The sequence below is a fragment of the Eucyclogobius newberryi genome, unplaced genomic scaffold (assembly GCF_026437365.1).
Source record: "Eucyclogobius newberryi isolate DKJ021-1_F unplaced genomic scaffold, fEucNew1.0.hap1 SCAF_7, whole genome shotgun sequence".
Taxonomy (NCBI): Eukaryota; Metazoa; Chordata; class Actinopteri; order Gobiiformes; family Gobiidae; genus Eucyclogobius; species Eucyclogobius newberryi.
The window spans coordinates 26,837,529-26,856,425 of record NW_027316389.1 but is presented as its reverse complement, the minus strand read 5'-3'; the positions used below and the strand labels follow the sequence as shown (position 1 = coordinate 26,856,425).

The 18,897-nt window shown below is 43.1% G+C and overlaps 2 protein-coding genes across 5 annotated transcripts in view; both read left to right on the top strand.

Annotated features, from left to right (window-relative positions):
* Positions 1-11,285, top strand: part of LOC140349222 (reelin-like) — a 114,393-nt gene extending 103,108 nt beyond the window's left edge. The window contains exons 43-65 of one of the 4 annotated variants that reach the window (XM_072435494.1): positions 20-170; positions 249-507; positions 574-823; positions 908-1,076; positions 1,240-1,380; positions 1,465-1,642; positions 1,867-2,060; positions 2,450-2,700; positions 3,095-3,249; positions 3,334-3,548; positions 3,647-3,824; positions 4,106-4,281; positions 4,370-4,476; positions 5,391-5,633; positions 5,708-5,883; positions 5,971-6,044; positions 6,109-6,270; positions 6,420-6,577; positions 6,660-6,885; positions 6,998-7,195; positions 7,320-7,418; positions 8,391-8,526; positions 9,928-11,285. In XM_072435494.1, the coding sequence (XP_072291595.1) occupies positions 20-170; positions 249-507; positions 574-823; positions 908-1,076; positions 1,240-1,380; positions 1,465-1,642; positions 1,867-2,060; positions 2,450-2,700; positions 3,095-3,249; positions 3,334-3,548; positions 3,647-3,824; positions 4,106-4,281; positions 4,370-4,476; positions 5,391-5,633; positions 5,708-5,883; positions 5,971-6,044; positions 6,109-6,270; positions 6,420-6,577; positions 6,660-6,885; positions 6,998-7,195; positions 7,320-7,418; positions 8,391-8,520 (3,890 nt within the window). In that variant the 3' untranslated portion in view covers positions 8,521-8,526; positions 9,928-11,285. The remainder of the gene's footprint in view (positions 1-19; positions 171-248; positions 508-573; positions 824-907; positions 1,077-1,239; positions 1,381-1,464; positions 1,643-1,866; positions 2,061-2,449; positions 2,701-3,094; positions 3,250-3,333; positions 3,549-3,646; positions 3,825-4,105; positions 4,282-4,369; positions 4,477-5,390; positions 5,634-5,707; positions 5,884-5,970; positions 6,045-6,108; positions 6,271-6,419; positions 6,578-6,659; positions 6,886-6,997; positions 7,196-7,319; positions 7,419-8,390; positions 8,527-9,927) is intronic. The other 3 variants (XM_072435495.1, XM_072435496.1, XM_072435497.1) reach the window with 3 other exon arrangements.
* A 5,804-nt stretch (positions 11,286-17,089) lies between these two features.
* pik3c2g (phosphatidylinositol-4-phosphate 3-kinase catalytic subunit type 2 gamma) overlaps positions 17,090-18,897 on the top strand; it is a 14,641-nt gene continuing 12,833 nt past the window's right edge. Inside the window, exons 1-4 of the mRNA XM_072434950.1 lie at positions 17,090-17,174; positions 17,556-18,007; positions 18,461-18,540; positions 18,651-18,805. Coding sequence (XP_072291051.1) covers positions 17,609-18,007; positions 18,461-18,540; positions 18,651-18,805 — 634 coding nt within the window. The 5' untranslated portion in view covers positions 17,090-17,174; positions 17,556-17,608. The remainder of the gene's footprint in view (positions 17,175-17,555; positions 18,008-18,460; positions 18,541-18,650; positions 18,806-18,897) is intronic.

The window sequence follows — 18,897 nt, the reverse complement described above, 5'->3', positions numbered from 1 at the left end:
TTCCTGTATGTGTAACCAGGAGGAATAAAGGATGCTGAGCATTTCAGTCTTTTGAGTGGAGGTAAACCATCACGGAAATGTGGGATTATGTCCAGTGGAAATCACCTGTTCTTTAGTGAGGATGGCCTGCGCATGCTGGTCACAAAAGACTTGGACCTATCCAATGCTCGGTAAAATGTTGAACTATTTACCTTTGTGCAAAAACGTTGTATTGTAATTAGAAATTGTAATTAGACTGCACTGTGTAGTTTTGTGCAGTTTTTCCTACGTCTTGGATGTGGTAAAGCGGCCCCAGACCCTCGCTCCCAGCCGGTGTTACTGCAGTTCTCTGTGGACGGAGGCCTGACATGGGGACTGCTTCAGGAGTTTCTGTTCAGTAACAGCAGTAACCAGGCTCGGCTCGTGGCCTTGGAGATCCCTCTACGTGCACGTACATCCACTACCCGCCTGCGCTGGTGGCAGCCCTCAGAGAATGGACACTTTTACAGCCCATGGGTCATTGACCAGGTAAAAACTGGAGCAAATCTCTTTTCTCTGTAGATATATCAGAGGAAATAACAGTGTTTTTTTCAGTTGGTAGTAGGTGGAAGTGCCAGTGGCTGGGGACCACTGGAGGATGACTTCTCCTCAATTGATGGTCGCTCCTGGCTGCTCCATCCAGGAGGAACTCGGATGCCTGTGTGCGGCTCTGAAGGCCCTGCTTTTGCCTTCATTGAGAAGTCAAACACTCGCTATGCTGTGACCACAGACATCAGTCTGGGCCAAGATGCCTTTATTCAGTTTGACTTCTCTGCTTCCTGCTCTGTCACTTCTTCCTGCTACTGTAAGCAAAAACAAACTTTGTTAATTAAATATATTACAGTTTATGTACTTTAAAACTGTAAACTTTGGTGCTTTTCTGTTGTAGCTGTAGAGTTGGAGTTCTCTCTTGATCTGGGACTGACGTGGCAGCCACTGGTCAGAGACTGTTTGCCCACGAGCCCAGACTGCTCCTCTTACACTCTGCAGCGCCTGCTGATTTCAGACACATACAACAAATGGGGCCGTGTGACAATGCCGATCCCGTCTTATGCAAGGTATCACTTTGGAAATGGTATAATTCTGCATCAGTATGCCAAATAGTAAACACATTTGACATGTTGTACTTTTGCTTTGTCATTACATGCTGGGAAGGGGAAAAAGAGAATGATTCCATTGTTGTCACCTAATACAATTATATTGTGTTTATAAAATACTTAGATCTCCAGCCACCAGGTTTAGGTGGTTCCAGCAGGCTCCTTTCGATAAGCAGCAGACTTGGGCCCTGGACAACCTTTACATTGGAGATGGCTGTCCTGACATGTGCTCTGGGCACGGACGCTGTCAACAAAGCTCCTGTGTGTAAGTAATACATTTAATGAGTCAAACTTAATGGTCTTAAGAGGTCTTGTGATTGTCCCTGTTTCTAATGTGCTCTGTCTGCAGATGTGACTCTGAGTGGGGTGGAGAATACTGTGACGAGCCCCTGATGGCCTTGCCTTCTCAGCTGAAGGACAGCTTCAGTCGGGCCCCCTCTCTCAGTCACTGGCACCTGGTTACCGGGGGTAAACTCAGCACTGTGTGTGGTGCTGTGGCCTCAGGATCTGCTCTGCACTTTAGTGGGGTAAATGTGCCATCAAATGATGCCCCTTTTTGTAAAAGTATATCCTTTAAGTGCAATATATTGTATACTGTTCTAATTTATCAATGCGAAAGGTCACATAAGAATGTTAAAACGGGTTGGAACGTCCGGTATTTGATTATAAATCACAGTCCTCAAAGATGAACAGTTGTTGATGTGTTTTTATATGACTATATTGACTCTATGTGGACTTGTGTGTGTTGCAGAGCTGCACTCGGCAGTTGGTCACAGTGGACTTGAACTTGACAAACGCTGAGTTTATTCAATTTTACTTCATGTACGGGTGCATGATCCCACCCAGCAACCGCAACCAGGGCGTGCTCCTGGAGTACAGCCTGAACGCAGGGATCAACTGGCATCTGTTAACAGAGATATTTTATGACCTATACACCAAACCAGGGTGAGCGGCACAGTCATTTTCTATTCTGGGAGATTGTTCTTTAGTAGGGCATCATCATTTTAAAATGTATCATGTTCATTTTATCAATAACTATACAGTAAGCTTTTTTGTATATCCTGTCAACACGTTTTCTTCAAGCAGAAATAAAAGTGTAAACCAGAATGAATCAGATCAGGGCAAAAATGGAGAATAAAAACTACATAAGACTTTTTATTTGGACAACATGGTTTAAATAATAAAAACTGTAATACTAAGTGTTGAAATTATACTAAATCATTAAAACTATTATTATGATATTCTATTTTTGACCATTTAGAGTAGTGGTAAATGTTGTGGGAAAGTGTGAATTTGAATAGAAGTCTGACATGATTTCACTTTTGGCCTTGTAGATTTGTGAATGTTCTGCTGCCCCCTGCTGCTCGTCAGGAGGGAATACGGGTTCGCTGGTGGCAGCCTCAGCATGATGGAGCAGACAACAGTGATTGGGCATTAGATAATGTCCTGATCGCAGGCTCTGACACACGAGCTCAGATCTCAGACACATTCGGTGGGGCAGGACTTCCCAACCACGAGAGGACTCCTGCTGATGGGGCCTCAGAGAGAGAGGCTCAGTCCGGCGAGCAAGAGGAGACAACTATCGGTACAAACTGTTGAATTATTTTTGAGCAACAGCTTGTTTTCATTGTACAAATTAGGAAACACAAAGAATAAAAACTTTAAGCTATTTGAAGATGTTGTCAACTTCTGCCAAGACACACATCCTATTCATCAGTTTCAGGCAAATCATTCCTAAGTTTAAGATTTTGTGAGGAATTTCCCCTTTCAAAAGATATAATATTAGATAGAAATCCTTCAAATCCTTATGTCCTATATGTATACTTTTTGGCAAGTGAACTGTATGTATTTCTTTATTTCTTTAAAATTAAATGGTACTTTTTAATGGATTTTTATTCAAGCTTCACAAAACCCTTTTCACTGTGCCATAACTTTATGCTGTAAGAAAAAACGGATTCATGATTTGTTTTTCCTGCCAGTGAGCGACCACTGGCTGTTCTCAGAAGATTGCTCAGTTCAGCGTTTCTGCAGCTCTCCTGATGGAGTTATGGTGTGTGGCAACGACGATGGCAGAGAGGTTTACGCCGTCACACACGATATTATTCCTGAGAAGGGCTGGGTCATGCAGTTCAAGGTAACCAATATGCTCGTGCCATTTATTATTTTGAGTTTTAATACAATATTTGACTGTATAATTTGTGTATCGGTGTGACTTTAGATTGCAGTTGGCTGTAGTGTACCGGAGCGCCTGGCAGACAGACAAGTGCATGTGCAGTATTCAGCTGACTTTGGAGTGACGTGGAAGTACATAGTGCCACAGTGCCTCCCCGCAGATCCTCGCTGTGGAGGCCAGGTCTCACAACCCTCAGTGTTTTTCCCCGCAGAAGGCTGGAAGAGAGTGGTCTACACCCTGCCCGACACTCTGGCTAACACGTATGTTTTAATATATGTCGGACTTTTAAATGTGGGTGGAACAGTTTGTCTAACATTGACCTACATATCAACAACATTTCGTCTTTCATTGTTTTTAGTGCAGTGCGATTCCGGTTTTACCAGCAGCACTCGGATATGCAGTGGGGGGTGGAGAACTTCTACATTGGACCTGCATGTGAGAGTCACTGTGGCGGACATGGAGACTGTCTGGACAAACGCTGCCTTTGTGATCCTGGATTCACCGGCCCAAACTGCTACGCCAGCACTGCACTCAAGGTATGTATTAAACTGTTTTTATACTATCGTTTTCATTCGTATACAACACTAATACAAAGGCCATAAGGGATATGGCTGCTTGGACAGAATAACATCCTTAATAACACTTTCTGGTTGTATTTACGTGACATGGACTTTATTTATTTGCCCAGTTTATTATCACATTGAGATGGGTAGTTTACACTCACTGAACCTGTGAAGCACTTTGGTCAACTATGATTGTTTTAAAAATGGATTGGTCGAAACAAGAAAATTCATGTTTGAACCTTTTTTCCTTGCAGGCTTCTCTAAAGGAGAGATTTGACTGGGAAGGGACCACCAGCCCCCAGTGGCAGGTGCTGGAAGGAGGTCGACCCTGCACAGACTGTGGAGTGTTGGTCGAGGGAACGGCCTTATATTTTAGCGGAGCTGACGCGAGACAGGCCGTCACTGCGGATCTGGACCTTCGAGGGGCAAAGTAAGGTTTCATTTTAGTTGATACACTTCAGCAATAAGGGGAACATAAACTTCCAAGTTAGATGTAATAAGCCGTATGTGTTTGACAGATTTGTGGAGTACTGGGCCAGAATTGGGAGTGAGGATAATATGACCATGTGCCACCGCCCAACATGTCGCAAAGAGGGAGTGCTGCTGGACTTTTCTACTGATGGAGGTGAACTATTTTCCCCATAGCAGGGATTTGGCGAGACCCAGTGTTAGGATACATCCAGTATTACAGTATACAGTACACTGGCTGCCACAATATAGCATTTAGAGGATGGCAATACTCTTTCACCATAAATCTGCTATCAACGCTCTGCACGTCCTCTCCTTTTTACCATTGATGGATGGATGGACTATTGCATAAAGTCCAATGAAGTAATAGATGATCCTAACACTTCTTTCCTTCTTCATTTTTCAGCACTAAACATTTTACAATACACTGCACTAAACTACACCATTATAAATGTTAAGACGGAAGAGGAAACCATAGTGTTTTGACACTAGCGCGTCTTCATCAGGACATGACACACATGACGAAACGTTATATATGATAAAAGACGTTTGGTATGAGTGCAACCTGTCTTCCTCTTCTGTCTTTGTATTTGATTGGTCTTATCCTCTCACAGCCTTTTGTTCTTTTAGAATTATAAGGTTCCATCTGCCTTCTTAGTAGTTCTGTGATATTGGGGTTTGAAGTTCGGACCACTCTTATCGCACAATGGCACGGGGAATGCTTCTACAGAGGATACAGAAGGTATCTCTGAACAAGAATATTTAAATTAATCAATCAATCAATTGCGACTAAAGCATCAGAACCCTATAATTCTAAAGGAACGATCTGTAGAGTCCACATTTTAGATTCGGTCTTTATCTTTTGGTTATGGTAATGATGTGCATAAAATTACTATGAACAGATTTAATATAATAACAATCAACTTGCAACACAACACAACACCCCAAACTGCACTGAAAGAAGAACTGCCAAATTAACATTCACCTAAACCCTTGCAGTATAATTCAGCAATTTATAATGGCGCAGTTTTAATTTGGAGTTTTCTCATTACTTACACAACATCTTTTTAGGCGTGTCCTGGACTCTTCTACACGAGATGGATTACCTTAAGTACGTGTCAGTGCGCAGGGATTACATTGCGCTGCCCGAGGGAGCTTTGACAAATGCCACCCGACTGCGCTGGTGGCAGCCATTTACCATCTCCTCTGGACTGGTCTCCCCGAGTCTGGAGAGAGCACAGTGGGCCATCGATAACATCCTGGTGGGTGGGTCGGACATCAATCCATCCGTGCTGCTGGACACTTTTGATGATGGTGAGTAAACAAGCTGGCAGATCACCTGACATTACGATTTAATTTGATCTCATTTGCTGTCATGACTCAATCAGAGGGCGTTTCCCACGAGGAGAGCTGGAGTTTCTATCCTAATGCAGTGCGGACCGCCGGCTTCTGTGGCAACCCATCGTTCCATCTCTACTGGCCCAACAAGAACCAGGACAGGACACACAACATCCTGGCCACTCGGGAGCTCATTGTACAGCCCGGCTACATCTTACAGTTCAAGGTTCTGCACAACTAAGAGTAAAAATCTCTGGCATTTACATTAGCTTTCTGACATTTTGATGAAATATTATCATGTCATGTTTTTCAGATTGTGGTTGGTTGTGAAGCAGACATGTGTGAGGACCATCATTCTGTTTTGCTGCAGTATCGGAAAGACGCAAGGTAAGTTTCATGAAGTCATTATTAGAAGTTGTCAACATTTTCTAACTGTTACACTTTACACTAGATCTGACTCGTGGCAGCTGGTGCAGTCTGAATGCTTACCCTCTTCAGTGAACAATGTCGGGTGCTCTCCGTTCCAGTTTCATGAATCCACAATCTACAGTCCTGTCAACAGCTCAACATGGACCAGAGTCACTGTCCCACTACCGGACCATGTCTCTTCAGGGTACACACACACGCACCCTTTAAGCAATGCAGCCTATTTCAAGATTGTTTGTCTTATTCTTCTTTCCACTGGGTTTATTTTGTTTTCCCCTCGACTTGTCAAAATGTTTTATAAAGAGTTAACTTCTAAGTCCTTTTGTGTATATCCAGAGCCACGCAGTTCCGCTGGATTCAGAAAGAGGGTGTGGGGGAGAGACAGAGCTGGGGAGTGGACCATGTTTACATCGGAGAGGCGTGTCCAGGGCTCTGCAGCGGCCATGGGTACTGCACCAGCGGGATGGTCTGCATTTGTGATGAGGGCTATCACGGTAGGACCATTGATTAGTACTAGGAACCTAAATAATCCACCAAGAGTAATAAATGATTGAATTCTATTCCGTCCTTCATCAGGTGACGATTGCTCCCTGACCAGCACCGACCTCCTCAGCTCTATAAAGGATAATTTTGAGTCGGGCAGTGTGTCTCCACAGAGTTGGAAGCTGATTCAGGGAGGCGGAGTGGGAAATGGCTGTGGGCAGCTGTCCCCACACGCCCATGGAGATTCTCTCTACTTTAATGGCTGTAAAATGAGGCAGGCAGTTACTAAACCGCTAGACCTCACTAGGGCCAGGTACAGGTACTACCAAAACATATCATTTTTATCAACATACTTGCAGCCACAATAAATACTACATTTGCAATATATACACGGGCGGTTTTTGCTAACTATATTCTCTGTCTCCTTACAGTAAAATCATGTTTGTGCTGCAGATAGGCAGCGTGGCACAGACAGACAGTTGTAACATAGCACTGGACCAAGCAGACACAGTGGACCGAGCAGTGTTATTACAGTACAGTGTCAATAATGGGGTTAGCTGGCACGTCATAGCCCAGCACCAGCCCAAAGACTTCATAAAGGCCCAAAGAGTCTCCTACAACATTCCACTGTGAGTAGCAACTATAAATTCACTCAGATATTCTTTGTAAATCATGTCCTAACAGTGTACCGGTAATTGAAGTGTATGATATGCGACTGGAATCCGTTCTAAAACATGACTTTGGCCTCTCCAGAGAAGCCAGGGTCAAAGGTGTGATGCTGCGATGGTGGCAGCCGCGGCATGATGGTGCGGGACATGACCAGTGGGCATTGGACCATGTGGAAGTAGTTCTGTGAGTACTTCATTTCCCAACGGTCCCAGGCCTCGACTGGCCCCTACAAAGCCCCTGATCTGCTCCTTTCTGATTCAAGTAAAGAGCAACATTTTCACTCAAACACAGGGATTTTTATTCAGTGCAGTAAAATGCTTAAACATCATTAAATGGGCTTCAAGTCATCGTGTTTTCAGTGTATTGCAGAAGTCAAGCCTCCCAAACATGGAAAGCACGATAAACAAACTGTTAAACTGTTTAAGCATATTTTTTGTTTTTTACAACTCACATAATGACATATGCTCTATTCTTCATTGCACTGAAAATATTGCTTCACCCAGCTTATGCATTTTGAATGCATTGTCTGCATGTGCTGTGGTTGTAGTGTTGACTATGGCTTCAGTGAATTAGCTTCTGATTGTTCTTGTCAAAGGCATTTCAAATGAAGAATAAGACACATAATAATTAAATAACATATACACATAAACAGAAACATGAGAATACATGCATTTTGTCCCAATCTGCCTGAGCTGTCCCTGTAAATGTGGCCATAACCTGTCCCACCTGCCTCCACTTCCTGGTTTTCAACAGTGTCTGCTGAAAAAAGTCACATGATCCTCACACTGTGCTCTGTTTATTTCTCTCTGTTACCACTCCTTTACACCACCCCTTCTTTGCAATGGCCCAATTGTTTGATTTGCCTTCCTGCACACCTCCCCTGCTTATTATGCACCCACTCCTGTGCTTGTATTACATTTTATCCACGGACTCCTCCTTCTCCTTCAACGCTTACCCTGATTTCCTTCAACCTCTCTCTGCACACTTGTGGCATGCCATCTATGGGATGCTGTTCTATACTCTTTTTCCCAACTTCTTGATTGCTGTCCTGACCACTTTTCAAATGTCTCTACCCCGTCTTACCTGAACATCCCTTCTAATCTGAACTCTTGACTCTTTGGTCTCTCTTCTTCTCTTCTATCTTCTTTGGGCCAGCCCCCAAAGGCCAGGACTTTTGCCCTCTCAGACCTTCCTACGGGACAGCAGTCCTCTCCTCCTGTCTCCCCCCTCTCGCGCTCTAACCTCTGCTCTCTTCTGTATTCTGCTCCCTCTGGCATGGCTGTAGTGTCAGGTAAGTTTCCGTCGCTTCCTGAATGTAGCCCTCCTTCACCTGATCCCTCTATTGTCCTTAGCAACCTGCAAATCATTTCATTTGTCACAAACCACCCTCCTCACCACAGTCATGCTCATGCCCTCGCTTTGATCAGTCACTGTCAGCCTATGGGCCGTCGCTCACAGTGTCCAGGTGGAGGCAACACACAGTGACAGCTCTCACACATGTTCTGACCATACAGTGTACACTCACCTAACTGTAGAGAATCTACTCCAGGTACAACATAATGTTGGCAGGACATTCTCTTCTATGTATCTGTCCAGTGCATATAACTGTACTGTTTAATATATATATTTTAATGTGTGTGATGGTATCCATCACTTACTATATGTGTTGACCTTGTTTGTGCTAATGTCTTGGGCAGTGGCGAGAGATTTAATCTATTATAGATACATGATTTTGGTTTTGTTGAGCTAAAGCACTGATTTACGACTTTGTGCACTTCTGCTGCAAGTGACTGCATCTAGCATCATTATTTTTGACACCACTTTGCAGGGAGTTTAATTTGAGTAGATCTTACTCAAACACCCTGCATGGCTTTTTGCAGTAGCTCTGTCCCTTGGTCACTCATGGCTGTCCACAGACAACATGAAAGAACCAGAGGCTTCTTTCTCACTGCTCTCTGGCCACACCACACTAACCACACACTCCTCAGATGAACTTCTACACCTCCATGCTTCCACTTCCTCAGCATCAGCCATAACACACACCATCCTTTACCCTGCCCCTCCCATCCCCACGCTTCACAGAGGCACCTGCCTGTCCTGGCTGCTCTCCTGACTCACTGGCACCGCTCTGCTGGATGGAAGAAGCAATAACAGGCTAAGCAAGCGCAACCTCCTGCAGCTCTTTTAGATCTAATTTAAAATCCATCCCCCAATCCTGCACTTTTATGGCTTTCATTTATTTTCAAGTCCTTTTTCTTGAGGAAAACTCAGGCCTCAAACACTCATGCCTGAGTTATCCTTATGTCGGTGGTAGTTTGTGTGTCTAAGTCATGTCCTGTATGTTGTCTGTGTCCTGCAACATTTAGTTTGCCCTTTTGAACACTTTTTAGTGTGTCTTGCTTTCTAGATACCTCATAATTTAAAACATACTCACTTTGTTTGGAGTAGAGTAGACCATAGGATTCTCATATCCTAGAGTGTTTGAGGTTTTGGCTTCAAACCATCATCATCATCATCATCATCATCATCATCAAGTAGAAGCATGAACATAGTAGAGTGGAAGTATTTAGAAGCTGAATTAGTTATTCCGGCTGCATGGCAAGTGCATGAGAAGTTAAATTGTAGTGCCTTATTTCTGGTTTCTAATGCCCAATACTGCTCCTTTCCTTTCACTCTCTCTTTGCCCCTGCAGCACTCGCAAGCAAAACTACATGATGAACTATGCCAGACAGACCGGCACGCGCCACTATTACAGCCGAAAGAGGCGGGCACTGCGACTGCGCGCCTGAACCTGAGCTGTGACGGGATTCGCCCATTGACCTGCCAATCACCGCAACCCATGCACACCCTTCTAACTCCTGACGACACATTTTTGCCCTGCTGAGTCCCATCCACCACCTCCTTGTCCGTGGACTTTGGTCAGCTACGCCTCTCACACAAATCTCCTCTGGCGCTCAAATCAGGCTGAATTCAACCAGTTCACACACACCAGCCATTCGCGAGCACACGGGTCGATGGGAAAGCAACTCAGAAGAAAGGAGTCAAGCAACCGTTTTGTTTACTTTATCTCCATGGATGGTCAGGGTTTCTCGTTGCAATGTACAAAAATCCCTTGGCGGTTTCCCCCCCCCTTCTCTGGCTTACCACACCCGTTCCCCCTTGTTCCGATCACATCCTTTAACCACACTGTGAATTTCAAAAAGTATATCACTGCTGAATTTTAACCAGCCAATAGGAGAGCTCCCATCTCCACTGAGCCGCTAAGGGAGAGGACCACTCCACTGCCATCCGCCGGTACGCCAGGTGAAAACCATAACCGTCCATGAAGTGCAGAAATGGCGATCAAGCTATACAAAAAAATATAAAAATGATTTCTGTGTTGTTGGTGTTTTGTGTGTCTGTGGGTTATTTACGTGCTGAGTTGACTGTGGTGTTCTCTTTGTTTGTTTTCTACTAATTCATATGTTTTTATGAAGGGAAGGGTTGTGGGGCTACTGGGTTAAGTTTCCTTTGGAGCTGGGATGGTTGGATGTAGGCAATGGTGGTACAAGCCCCACCTCCTTGACAAGAAGGAACTCCAGAATGATTTGCACGACATGGAAAGATTAAAAATTAGAAAAAAAAGACTGACAAATGTTTGTTTTTTATCATTTTTTATATATGTTGGCTCCCGAGAATACAGATATTTATGGTAAATGGTTCTTCACGTGACCTATTTAAAATGCACTGTGCGTGAAATCTGTATGTTTTTTCTAGTGTTAAGTTATTAGGCAGTCGAGTCTGGCTCTCAGGCTGCACCATGTCCTCTCTCCCCTTGACTTCTCTTGTGATGTTTGCCCCAAACCCCAAAAGCCCTTGATCTTTCTGCTGATTTCTGAAACCTGGAGGTGAGGCTCTGTTAGTGTTGTTTTTTGAAGTCTGTGTAATATGGACCCTCTACCCTCAGTGTTACTCCATTATAGCAATCTCCTGTATATATATATGTATATCCACTATGGGGAGACCCAACAGCCTTATAAAAGGGAAATAAAGACCTGTCCAAACCTCAAACTGTACCTGCCTCTTTTATCATTTTGGCATCATAATATTGATCTCATTTTGGAGCATTTACTCACCGTAAAATACATTTTAGAAATTTAGCCCAATTTAGCATTTCCTTAAAATAGTTTTGTCAATACTTTTAATTATTGTAATGTGTGCAAAATGTTTTGTTTATTGTAATGTGTTCAAAATAGAGTTGAACTTAACTAATGACTCAACTGCTCAGATTTCAAAGTACATGTTTGTGCACTACTGAAGATATTTTTATGTACAAACAAAGTTTCTACTTTTCAATTTATTTCCTCTTTTCTTTCCTCAACTTTAAAAGTTAGAGGGAATTTTGGATTCACCTAAGCATTTCTTCCCTCACATGTCATGTGCATGCAAATTTACAGAGTTTTTTAATATTTGGTAATTGATTAAACACAAGATTTTCATGAAAAAGTCACAAATGTCCACACCGTTATAATCCTGTGAGTGTCAGAGCTAAAGCACCAGTGATTGATGACTAGAGTGACAAAGTCAGCACTGATGCCTGTGCTGGAGTTACAGAAGGCCCAACTGCAGCATGAGTAGCTCCTGTTGAATACGGCTCCCCTCAGGCGGGTCTTTGTCACTTGGTTGCACTTTTCTGGATGCTATATCCACGGAATAAGAGTAGGTCGATGTCCCCGTAGTAACCTCGGCCCTGGTAACACACCTCTTCAGGGGGGCACTCGGTCACCACGAGCTTCAACATCTCCTGGGACTATTTTTTGTCAGTTGCAAGTAAATGGTTTCTGCATTTTCTATGGAATGCAGCTTCATTCATATGGAAGATTTTTTTTCAACCATTGTGTTTTTCAAGCTCTCAAATCCAACAATTCAAATATATAAAGTTCACACAAAAAAAGATTCTCAGCAAAGTTTTAAGATGATTCACTCACTAATGCCTCGTGGTGCCAAATCCACTGAATTTTACACTTTCAATTTAGGGCTGAACTTTGCGCTTTCAATTGCGCCTTGCCTTTCTCAAGTGTTACAAATTGCCTTCAAGACCATTTCAAACTTTTGACGAGTAAAGCAGCAATAACCAAACGTTACCTTGACATTTGTGAAAGTTTAGTCAATTCACTCTTTCACCCTTTGCGCACTCATTTGCAAAGACCCTGCATGCAAAAAAAGAGGCATTAGTCAATATACTATTAAAGTGCATTTTATTTATAATCACAATTTTAAATCAAGAGTGTGGCTGGCCGGCCCACCTTCTCCTCTTTGGGGCAGTAAAGTCATTTAAATCAACGCACGCATAAAATGGAACAACATGTGGAGCACCTTTGGAAACCAGGCCTCTTCCATTTGGTTCCATGTCATTCCTTTGATAAGTACATCATGTCATTCCTTTGATAAAGACATTGATGGCGATGTAGAATTGGCACATTAAAGAGCCGGGATCGTCAGGCCGTTTTTAAACATCTCTTTGAGCAGCCAAATCAGCACTTCCAGGCTGAATTCAGATTTTTCCCAGGGGTTGCACTGGTTTTCGAAGCAGCAGGTGTGACTGACGTTTAACCTGATGCCGTGATATGTCTGGATCTCGTGGGACCCGCAGAGGCCCCTCCTGATGCACCCCTGGGCGGACAGGACGTGGATTTCGCCGTAGTGGCCCCTGGAGCTCACGCACACCTCATCCGGGAGGCAACGGGTGGTGACGTTATTGCACGATTTGGATTTGGCTTGCAGAGGGCAGAAGTGGCAGAGCAGCGTCCTCTGGTGCGGGAAAGTCTGCACCGGGGAGAGCAGGATGGCAAGCAAGACGGAGAGCAAGGCGCAGCCCAGGGCCAATGTGCGCACGCTGGAGCAGAAAGCAAAAGTTAAACATTGCAAATACTCAAACGTGTGTATAAATGGATTTTGTCAACCTTTGCGTCCAGTGCAGCTCCATCTTTTCTCTACGGAAAGAGGGAAATGGAAGACGAAGAGGAAACAACTAATTATCCAACAGACTCAGGTGCGCTTTATAAAGTCTTGCGAGATTTGAATATAAAATATGACGTAGTCTTTCTTGACCATTTACATGTGGTTGTAAAAATATATATTACCAATGGCACAAACAATACGTTATGTTTAAATATAAAGTAGGCGTGTGTGTTATTTGGAGTCAGAAATGTAGCTTTTAAGCCCAATCAACAATAAAACCAACAGCGCCCTCTGCTGCTGAAGTGGCGCAAATGAAACTCGCAGACTAATATTACGCGTTGAAATCTGCTGTTGTCTTATATAAAAAATAATACAAATCTGAATTAATAAATGGTGTAGATATTCCATGTTTCAGAGAGATTTTGTCGCTGAAATGTTCCACACCGTGACATCAGACATATCGTATCTCCATGGAGACGAGCAGGTGACACTGAAAGTTACATTTACGTTTTTTATTTATTTCTAATTTAGTAGCGTTGTTTTAATATTTTTTCTTAAACACCTGCAATTGAATCAATGCAACATAAAGGAGTTTAATGCCATGCTGTGGAACATTCCGGACAATCGACCAAATCTCCATAGAGACAAGAGGCTGCAGATTCCATACCGCAAAAGGGACATGCGCGAAGCGCTCGCCCACTTCCAAACACTCACTAACGCACTCCTTCACTCATGCACGCCCCGTGCATACTAATTAATAGTAGGAAAATGGAACATCCCCATATAAAGCACTCATTTGCGCTAAGTAGCTCACGAATACGTTTCCCATCTCTTGCATGTTCCGTGCATATAAGCATGTAATGCAAAAATTGAACATTATTACTGTATAGAGGGCCAAAAACACAAAGTGGGCGGAGCCCACTCAAAATTATCGAAAGTACCCGTCAGTGACCAGGGACCCACACCATGAGGTAGGAAAGCGCGAGCGCTTTCCGAAAATGTATAGTTTATGATATTTGAAAAATGGGAAACATTCTTCTTCTTCTTCTTCTTCTTCTTCTTCTTCTTCTTCTTCTTCTTCTTCTTCTTCTTCTTCTTCTTCTTCTTCTTCTTCTTCTTCTTCTTCTTCTTCTTCTTCTTCTTCTTCTTCTTCTTCTTCTTCTTCTTCTTCTTCTTCTTCTTCTTCTTCTTCTTCTTCTTCTTCTTCTTCTTCTTCTTCTTCTTCTTCTTCTTCTTCTTCTTCTTCTTCTTCTTCTTCTTCTTCTTCTCTTCTTCTTCTTCTTCTTCTCTTTCTTCTTCTTCTTCTCTCTTCTTCTTCTTCTTCTTCTTCTTCTTCTTCTTCTTCTTCTTCTTCTTCTTCTTCTTCTTCTTCTTCTTCTTCTTCTTCTTCTTCTTCTTCTTCTTCTTCTTCTTCTTCTTCTTCTTCTTCTTCTTCTTCTTCTTCTTCTCTTCTTCTTCTTCTTCTTCTTCTTCTTCTTCTTCTTCTTCTTCTTCTTCTTCTTCTTCTTCTTCTTCTTCTTCTTCTTCTTCTTCTTCTTCTTCTTCTTCTTCTTCTTCTTCTTCTTCTTCTTCTTCTCCTTCTCCTCCTCCTCCTCCTCCTCCTCCTCCTCCTCCTCCTCCTCCTCCTCCTCCTCCTCCTCCTCCTCCTCCTCCTCCTCCTCCTCGGGACCAACCCCCCTATTTTTCACCCCAGTGAACATTGACATTGATGCCCCCAAATGTACCAAAAATGCATTGAGAGATGGAAATGACCCAAAAAAAATCTGATCGTAGAATCATGAAATTTGGCGCAGAGGTAGATGGTGACAAGAGAAGTAAAAAATATTATTACGGCAACGCCGTCCGCCCAACCAAATGTCGGCCATATTGCTTCAAAAATGGCTAAACATGATTTTGGAGTTTTTCCAAACGTCGTACTTTTACGAACTCCTCCCAGGGCGTTGGCCCTAAAAAGCTGAAATTTGGTGAAAATGCTACTGAGGAGTGGGACATCAAAAGTTATCCAAATTACATTGATACCTCTCACGGTCTCTGTGCGGCGAAGCCGCAAACTGTAGCTGGAATTTCAGAAATCTCCCATATTTAAAATTTTTTGCGCAGATAAAGTCCGAATTGCGTCAAATTAGAATCAGTTGTTAAACTCTTTGCCCTAAACCCACTTGAAGTGAAATAAATTCTTGGCGCCACAGCGCCCCCTACAGATTTTATATGGAGGTTAAATGTTTAGTTTTGCGAAATTATATGAAATTTGACACACAACTCAATTTTAGCATCCCCATCAAAAAAGTCAATGAGAGCCATGTCATAATTGTTATGGCGTTGCCGTAACGATGACCGAAACCTTCCATGTTATTCCAATGGGGAAATCGCCAGAACATGTTTACACTTTATACTTTCACAAACTCCTCTTAGGGCGTTAGCCCTATTAACCTGAAATTTGGTGAGACTCATCTTCAGGGGTGGACCATCAAAAGTGATCCACATTTTTATTCAAAGAGTCACGGTGTCTGTGCGGCAAAGCCGCACATTTTGCCAAGAATTCAAAATAAAATAGCTTTTTGATGGTAAAACAAAGGGGAGAAGATGTGACAGCGTCACAGATTCAGCAGTAGGCGTAATAAAAGGACAATTGGGGCGCGTTAGCGCCCCCTCCTCTTGCGGCGTGGCGGCGGCGTGGGCCGATCATTGCCGCTTGCGGCTATATTTGTTGTATTGTTTCTTTATTCATCTGCGCCATAATCAGAATCAACAGAGAGACGTCCATATTTGTGAAGTAGTTCCTGTATTTACAAAAAAAAGAGCAAAAAATCCAGTAAAATAACAGTTAATGTGATGTTATTTTTGCTTGTTGTTCAGTGTCTCACCTTCGCTACCCTCCTTCTCACCTGCCATAGTTGAAATCATTGTCTTGTTCTGCAGGGTCATAAGTGTACATGGGGATCAGCCTGTGCCGCAGTTCATCAGACCTAGACACAAAGGTACTGTCAAGTCATGTTTGTTCATACCACATGTCATCTCAAATGTCTCCAGGACTCACTGGTGTTTTCTCTTGAAGTAAATCACCTGAAATAAAGCGATGCAAATCAAAGTTGTTGTTTTTTTAAGTAACTCTAGATATTTATTACTCTACAACAGTGTGTGTTTTGACCACTACTACTTCTACCCTCTAGGTAAAGAAAAGACATTTTACATTTGAGAAACAAATACAGTATTTGTATCAAGTTACTTTACACCTCTGCATCTCCACGTTCCTTTTAGAGCTCCAATAGTTCTTACCATTGCCAGTGCGACCAGTGTGACCAGCGCAATGGGGATGAGAACATAGTAACCATAGTATGTGCGTGGTGATGGCGGGACGTAGGGTGTCGTGTGGTTAGAATAGTCCTCCATCTATTCTTCATACGCCCGATCACGCTCTGTCCCCCAGGCAACACCTCTGTGATACATTTAGTGCAGTGTCAGAGCTGCTATTTCCACTGAGAAGCGAAGGCAGCGTCCCTCTGTTCTTCTTCTAAAACTCCTGGATCACAGGAATATGCTGAGTTAGTACAGCTTGTATCTGCAACAAAATAAATGATTCCTTTAACTTTGAAAGCGCTGGTAGCATTTCCTTATTTCGCTTTCAGTGCAAATGTGTCACTTACAGAAAAGCAAATGAAACCTGCTCACTGACATTCCAGAGCCAGGAGGTGGTGCATTATGGGCCGGCATGGGATGCAGCCCATGCCGGCCCATAATGCACCACCATTGTATGACTGAACTAGATACTGAATCATGATATTTAGTCCAAACTGCACTGTCTAGTACTAAAGTGGCTTGATTAACAGGTCATTATCTCTCTAAGTGTGTTTGTAATGCCATGTTTCCACCAGAAGGGCTTCTTCTGTAGACTTGAGGAAAGAGGAGGAGCTCTGGACATGGGGAGGAAATGCACTCTGTACTTGTCTAACCAGCTGAGCACGACGCAGGACAGGACACCGGGAACTTTGGTGTTTTGTGGTAAGTCTAGACTAACATCTATCAATACTTGGTCTGCCAAAGTTTACATGTAAGTGAGTGAGAGTAGAGCAAATGTTTTAAACTTTAAGAGCCAATAAACTTAACACAAAACAGTAACACCAATACTGTGGTCAGAACTTTCACTTTTGACGATTGTAGCTTTGGGGTTCTATGTTAAGACCAATCTTAAGTGCTTGCTATTCCAGAGTTGGCCAAATTGTCCCTGAGGTTCAGCAAATGTTAGAAAGGTTTGAAGCAGGTTTGTAAATTATTAGACAAACAAAGTCTTCGCTGTGGATTGTGTCATGAAACTGCTGGTATTGGTCTATGGTAAATACCAATGTTTTATGACCACAAACTCATCCTCTTTTTTTGTTTTAGGCCTGAGGAGCAGGTGAAATGTCTAATCAGGACTTCTAAACTTTCTCTCAAAAATGGATCCTTACAGGGGACGCAGTGAATGGTTTATCAGACAAGATGCAGAGGTTTCAGACGAACCGCTGCCTCTAAGAGATGATTTAGAAGTTCAAGAACATTATGAATATGCAGAGGTGTTTACGGGAAATGAGGAACACATCTATGAACCCACTATACAAGGAATTATACCCCCAACAAACCAAACACCAAAGCCAAGGATCCGCGGTTCAGACAGCCCTCAAGGACAACGGGTCATCAATGGATGGCAGAAGACCAGGTTTTCTGAACATTTGCCCGGACGACTGGGAATACTTCCTCCACCTCTGCCCCCCAGAACGTTCCTCAAAGGGCACTCTGAAGATTCACAAGTCCCCGCTCGCAGATTACAACGCTCCAGGACAGAATTGGATGTTGAAGTAAGTGTTGTACGCAACTTTCTGAATGAATTGTACTTGAAAGAGTTGTTTAAATACACATAACTGTCCTTAATTTGGCTACAGTTCACTTAGTATCTATTTATTTTGGTTATCTATTGCCAATGTTCAAATCTGGGCTTCAAAACAGTTTTGTTTAGCTGTGTATATGAAAGGATTTTACTTGCCCGTTTCTCCTTCAGGCTTTATTTGTTTTGTGACGTACGTCTGAATTGCCTTGTGTTTGAATTAAGCTGTACAAATAAACTTGCCTATTGTAAAAAAAAGAAAGAAATGAAAAAGATGATACTGTCTTGTACCTTACATTGATGACTTCTTTAAATATTTCTGTCAACAAGTTCACTAGTACTTGAGTATTTTTTACCAGCTTGCTGTCGTATGCTCTGCACTTTCACAGTCATTCTTATATTACATTTGTGTCTTTAATACAACTAGGATCCATGGTTGTTATCCCTGGTAGACACTCCACAAGGCAGCACCAAACCACTGGCCACTCTGAGTTCATCCGTCTCACAGTAAGAGACTGTTAAACAGGAAATATTCTTAAAACCTCTCTCGTTCTGAGATCTACGGGAAATGGGGTTGTGGTTATACTTCTGTGAGGTAACTGTGTGTCATTGTTCAGGCTGATGTCACGTCACAAACACACACACGCGCACAATTCAGGCATCGTGTGGGCTCGTCTGTCACACATCCACCCGGCTCTGCTCCAGCAGGTGGAGGTCACTCTGAGTGTGGCTACAGACTGGGATGCTAACCAGCTCCCTCTCCCCACCCCAGGTATAACACACACACACAGAGGCACACACACACACACACACAGACTCACACACAGAGGCACACACACACAGAGGCACACACAGACACATACA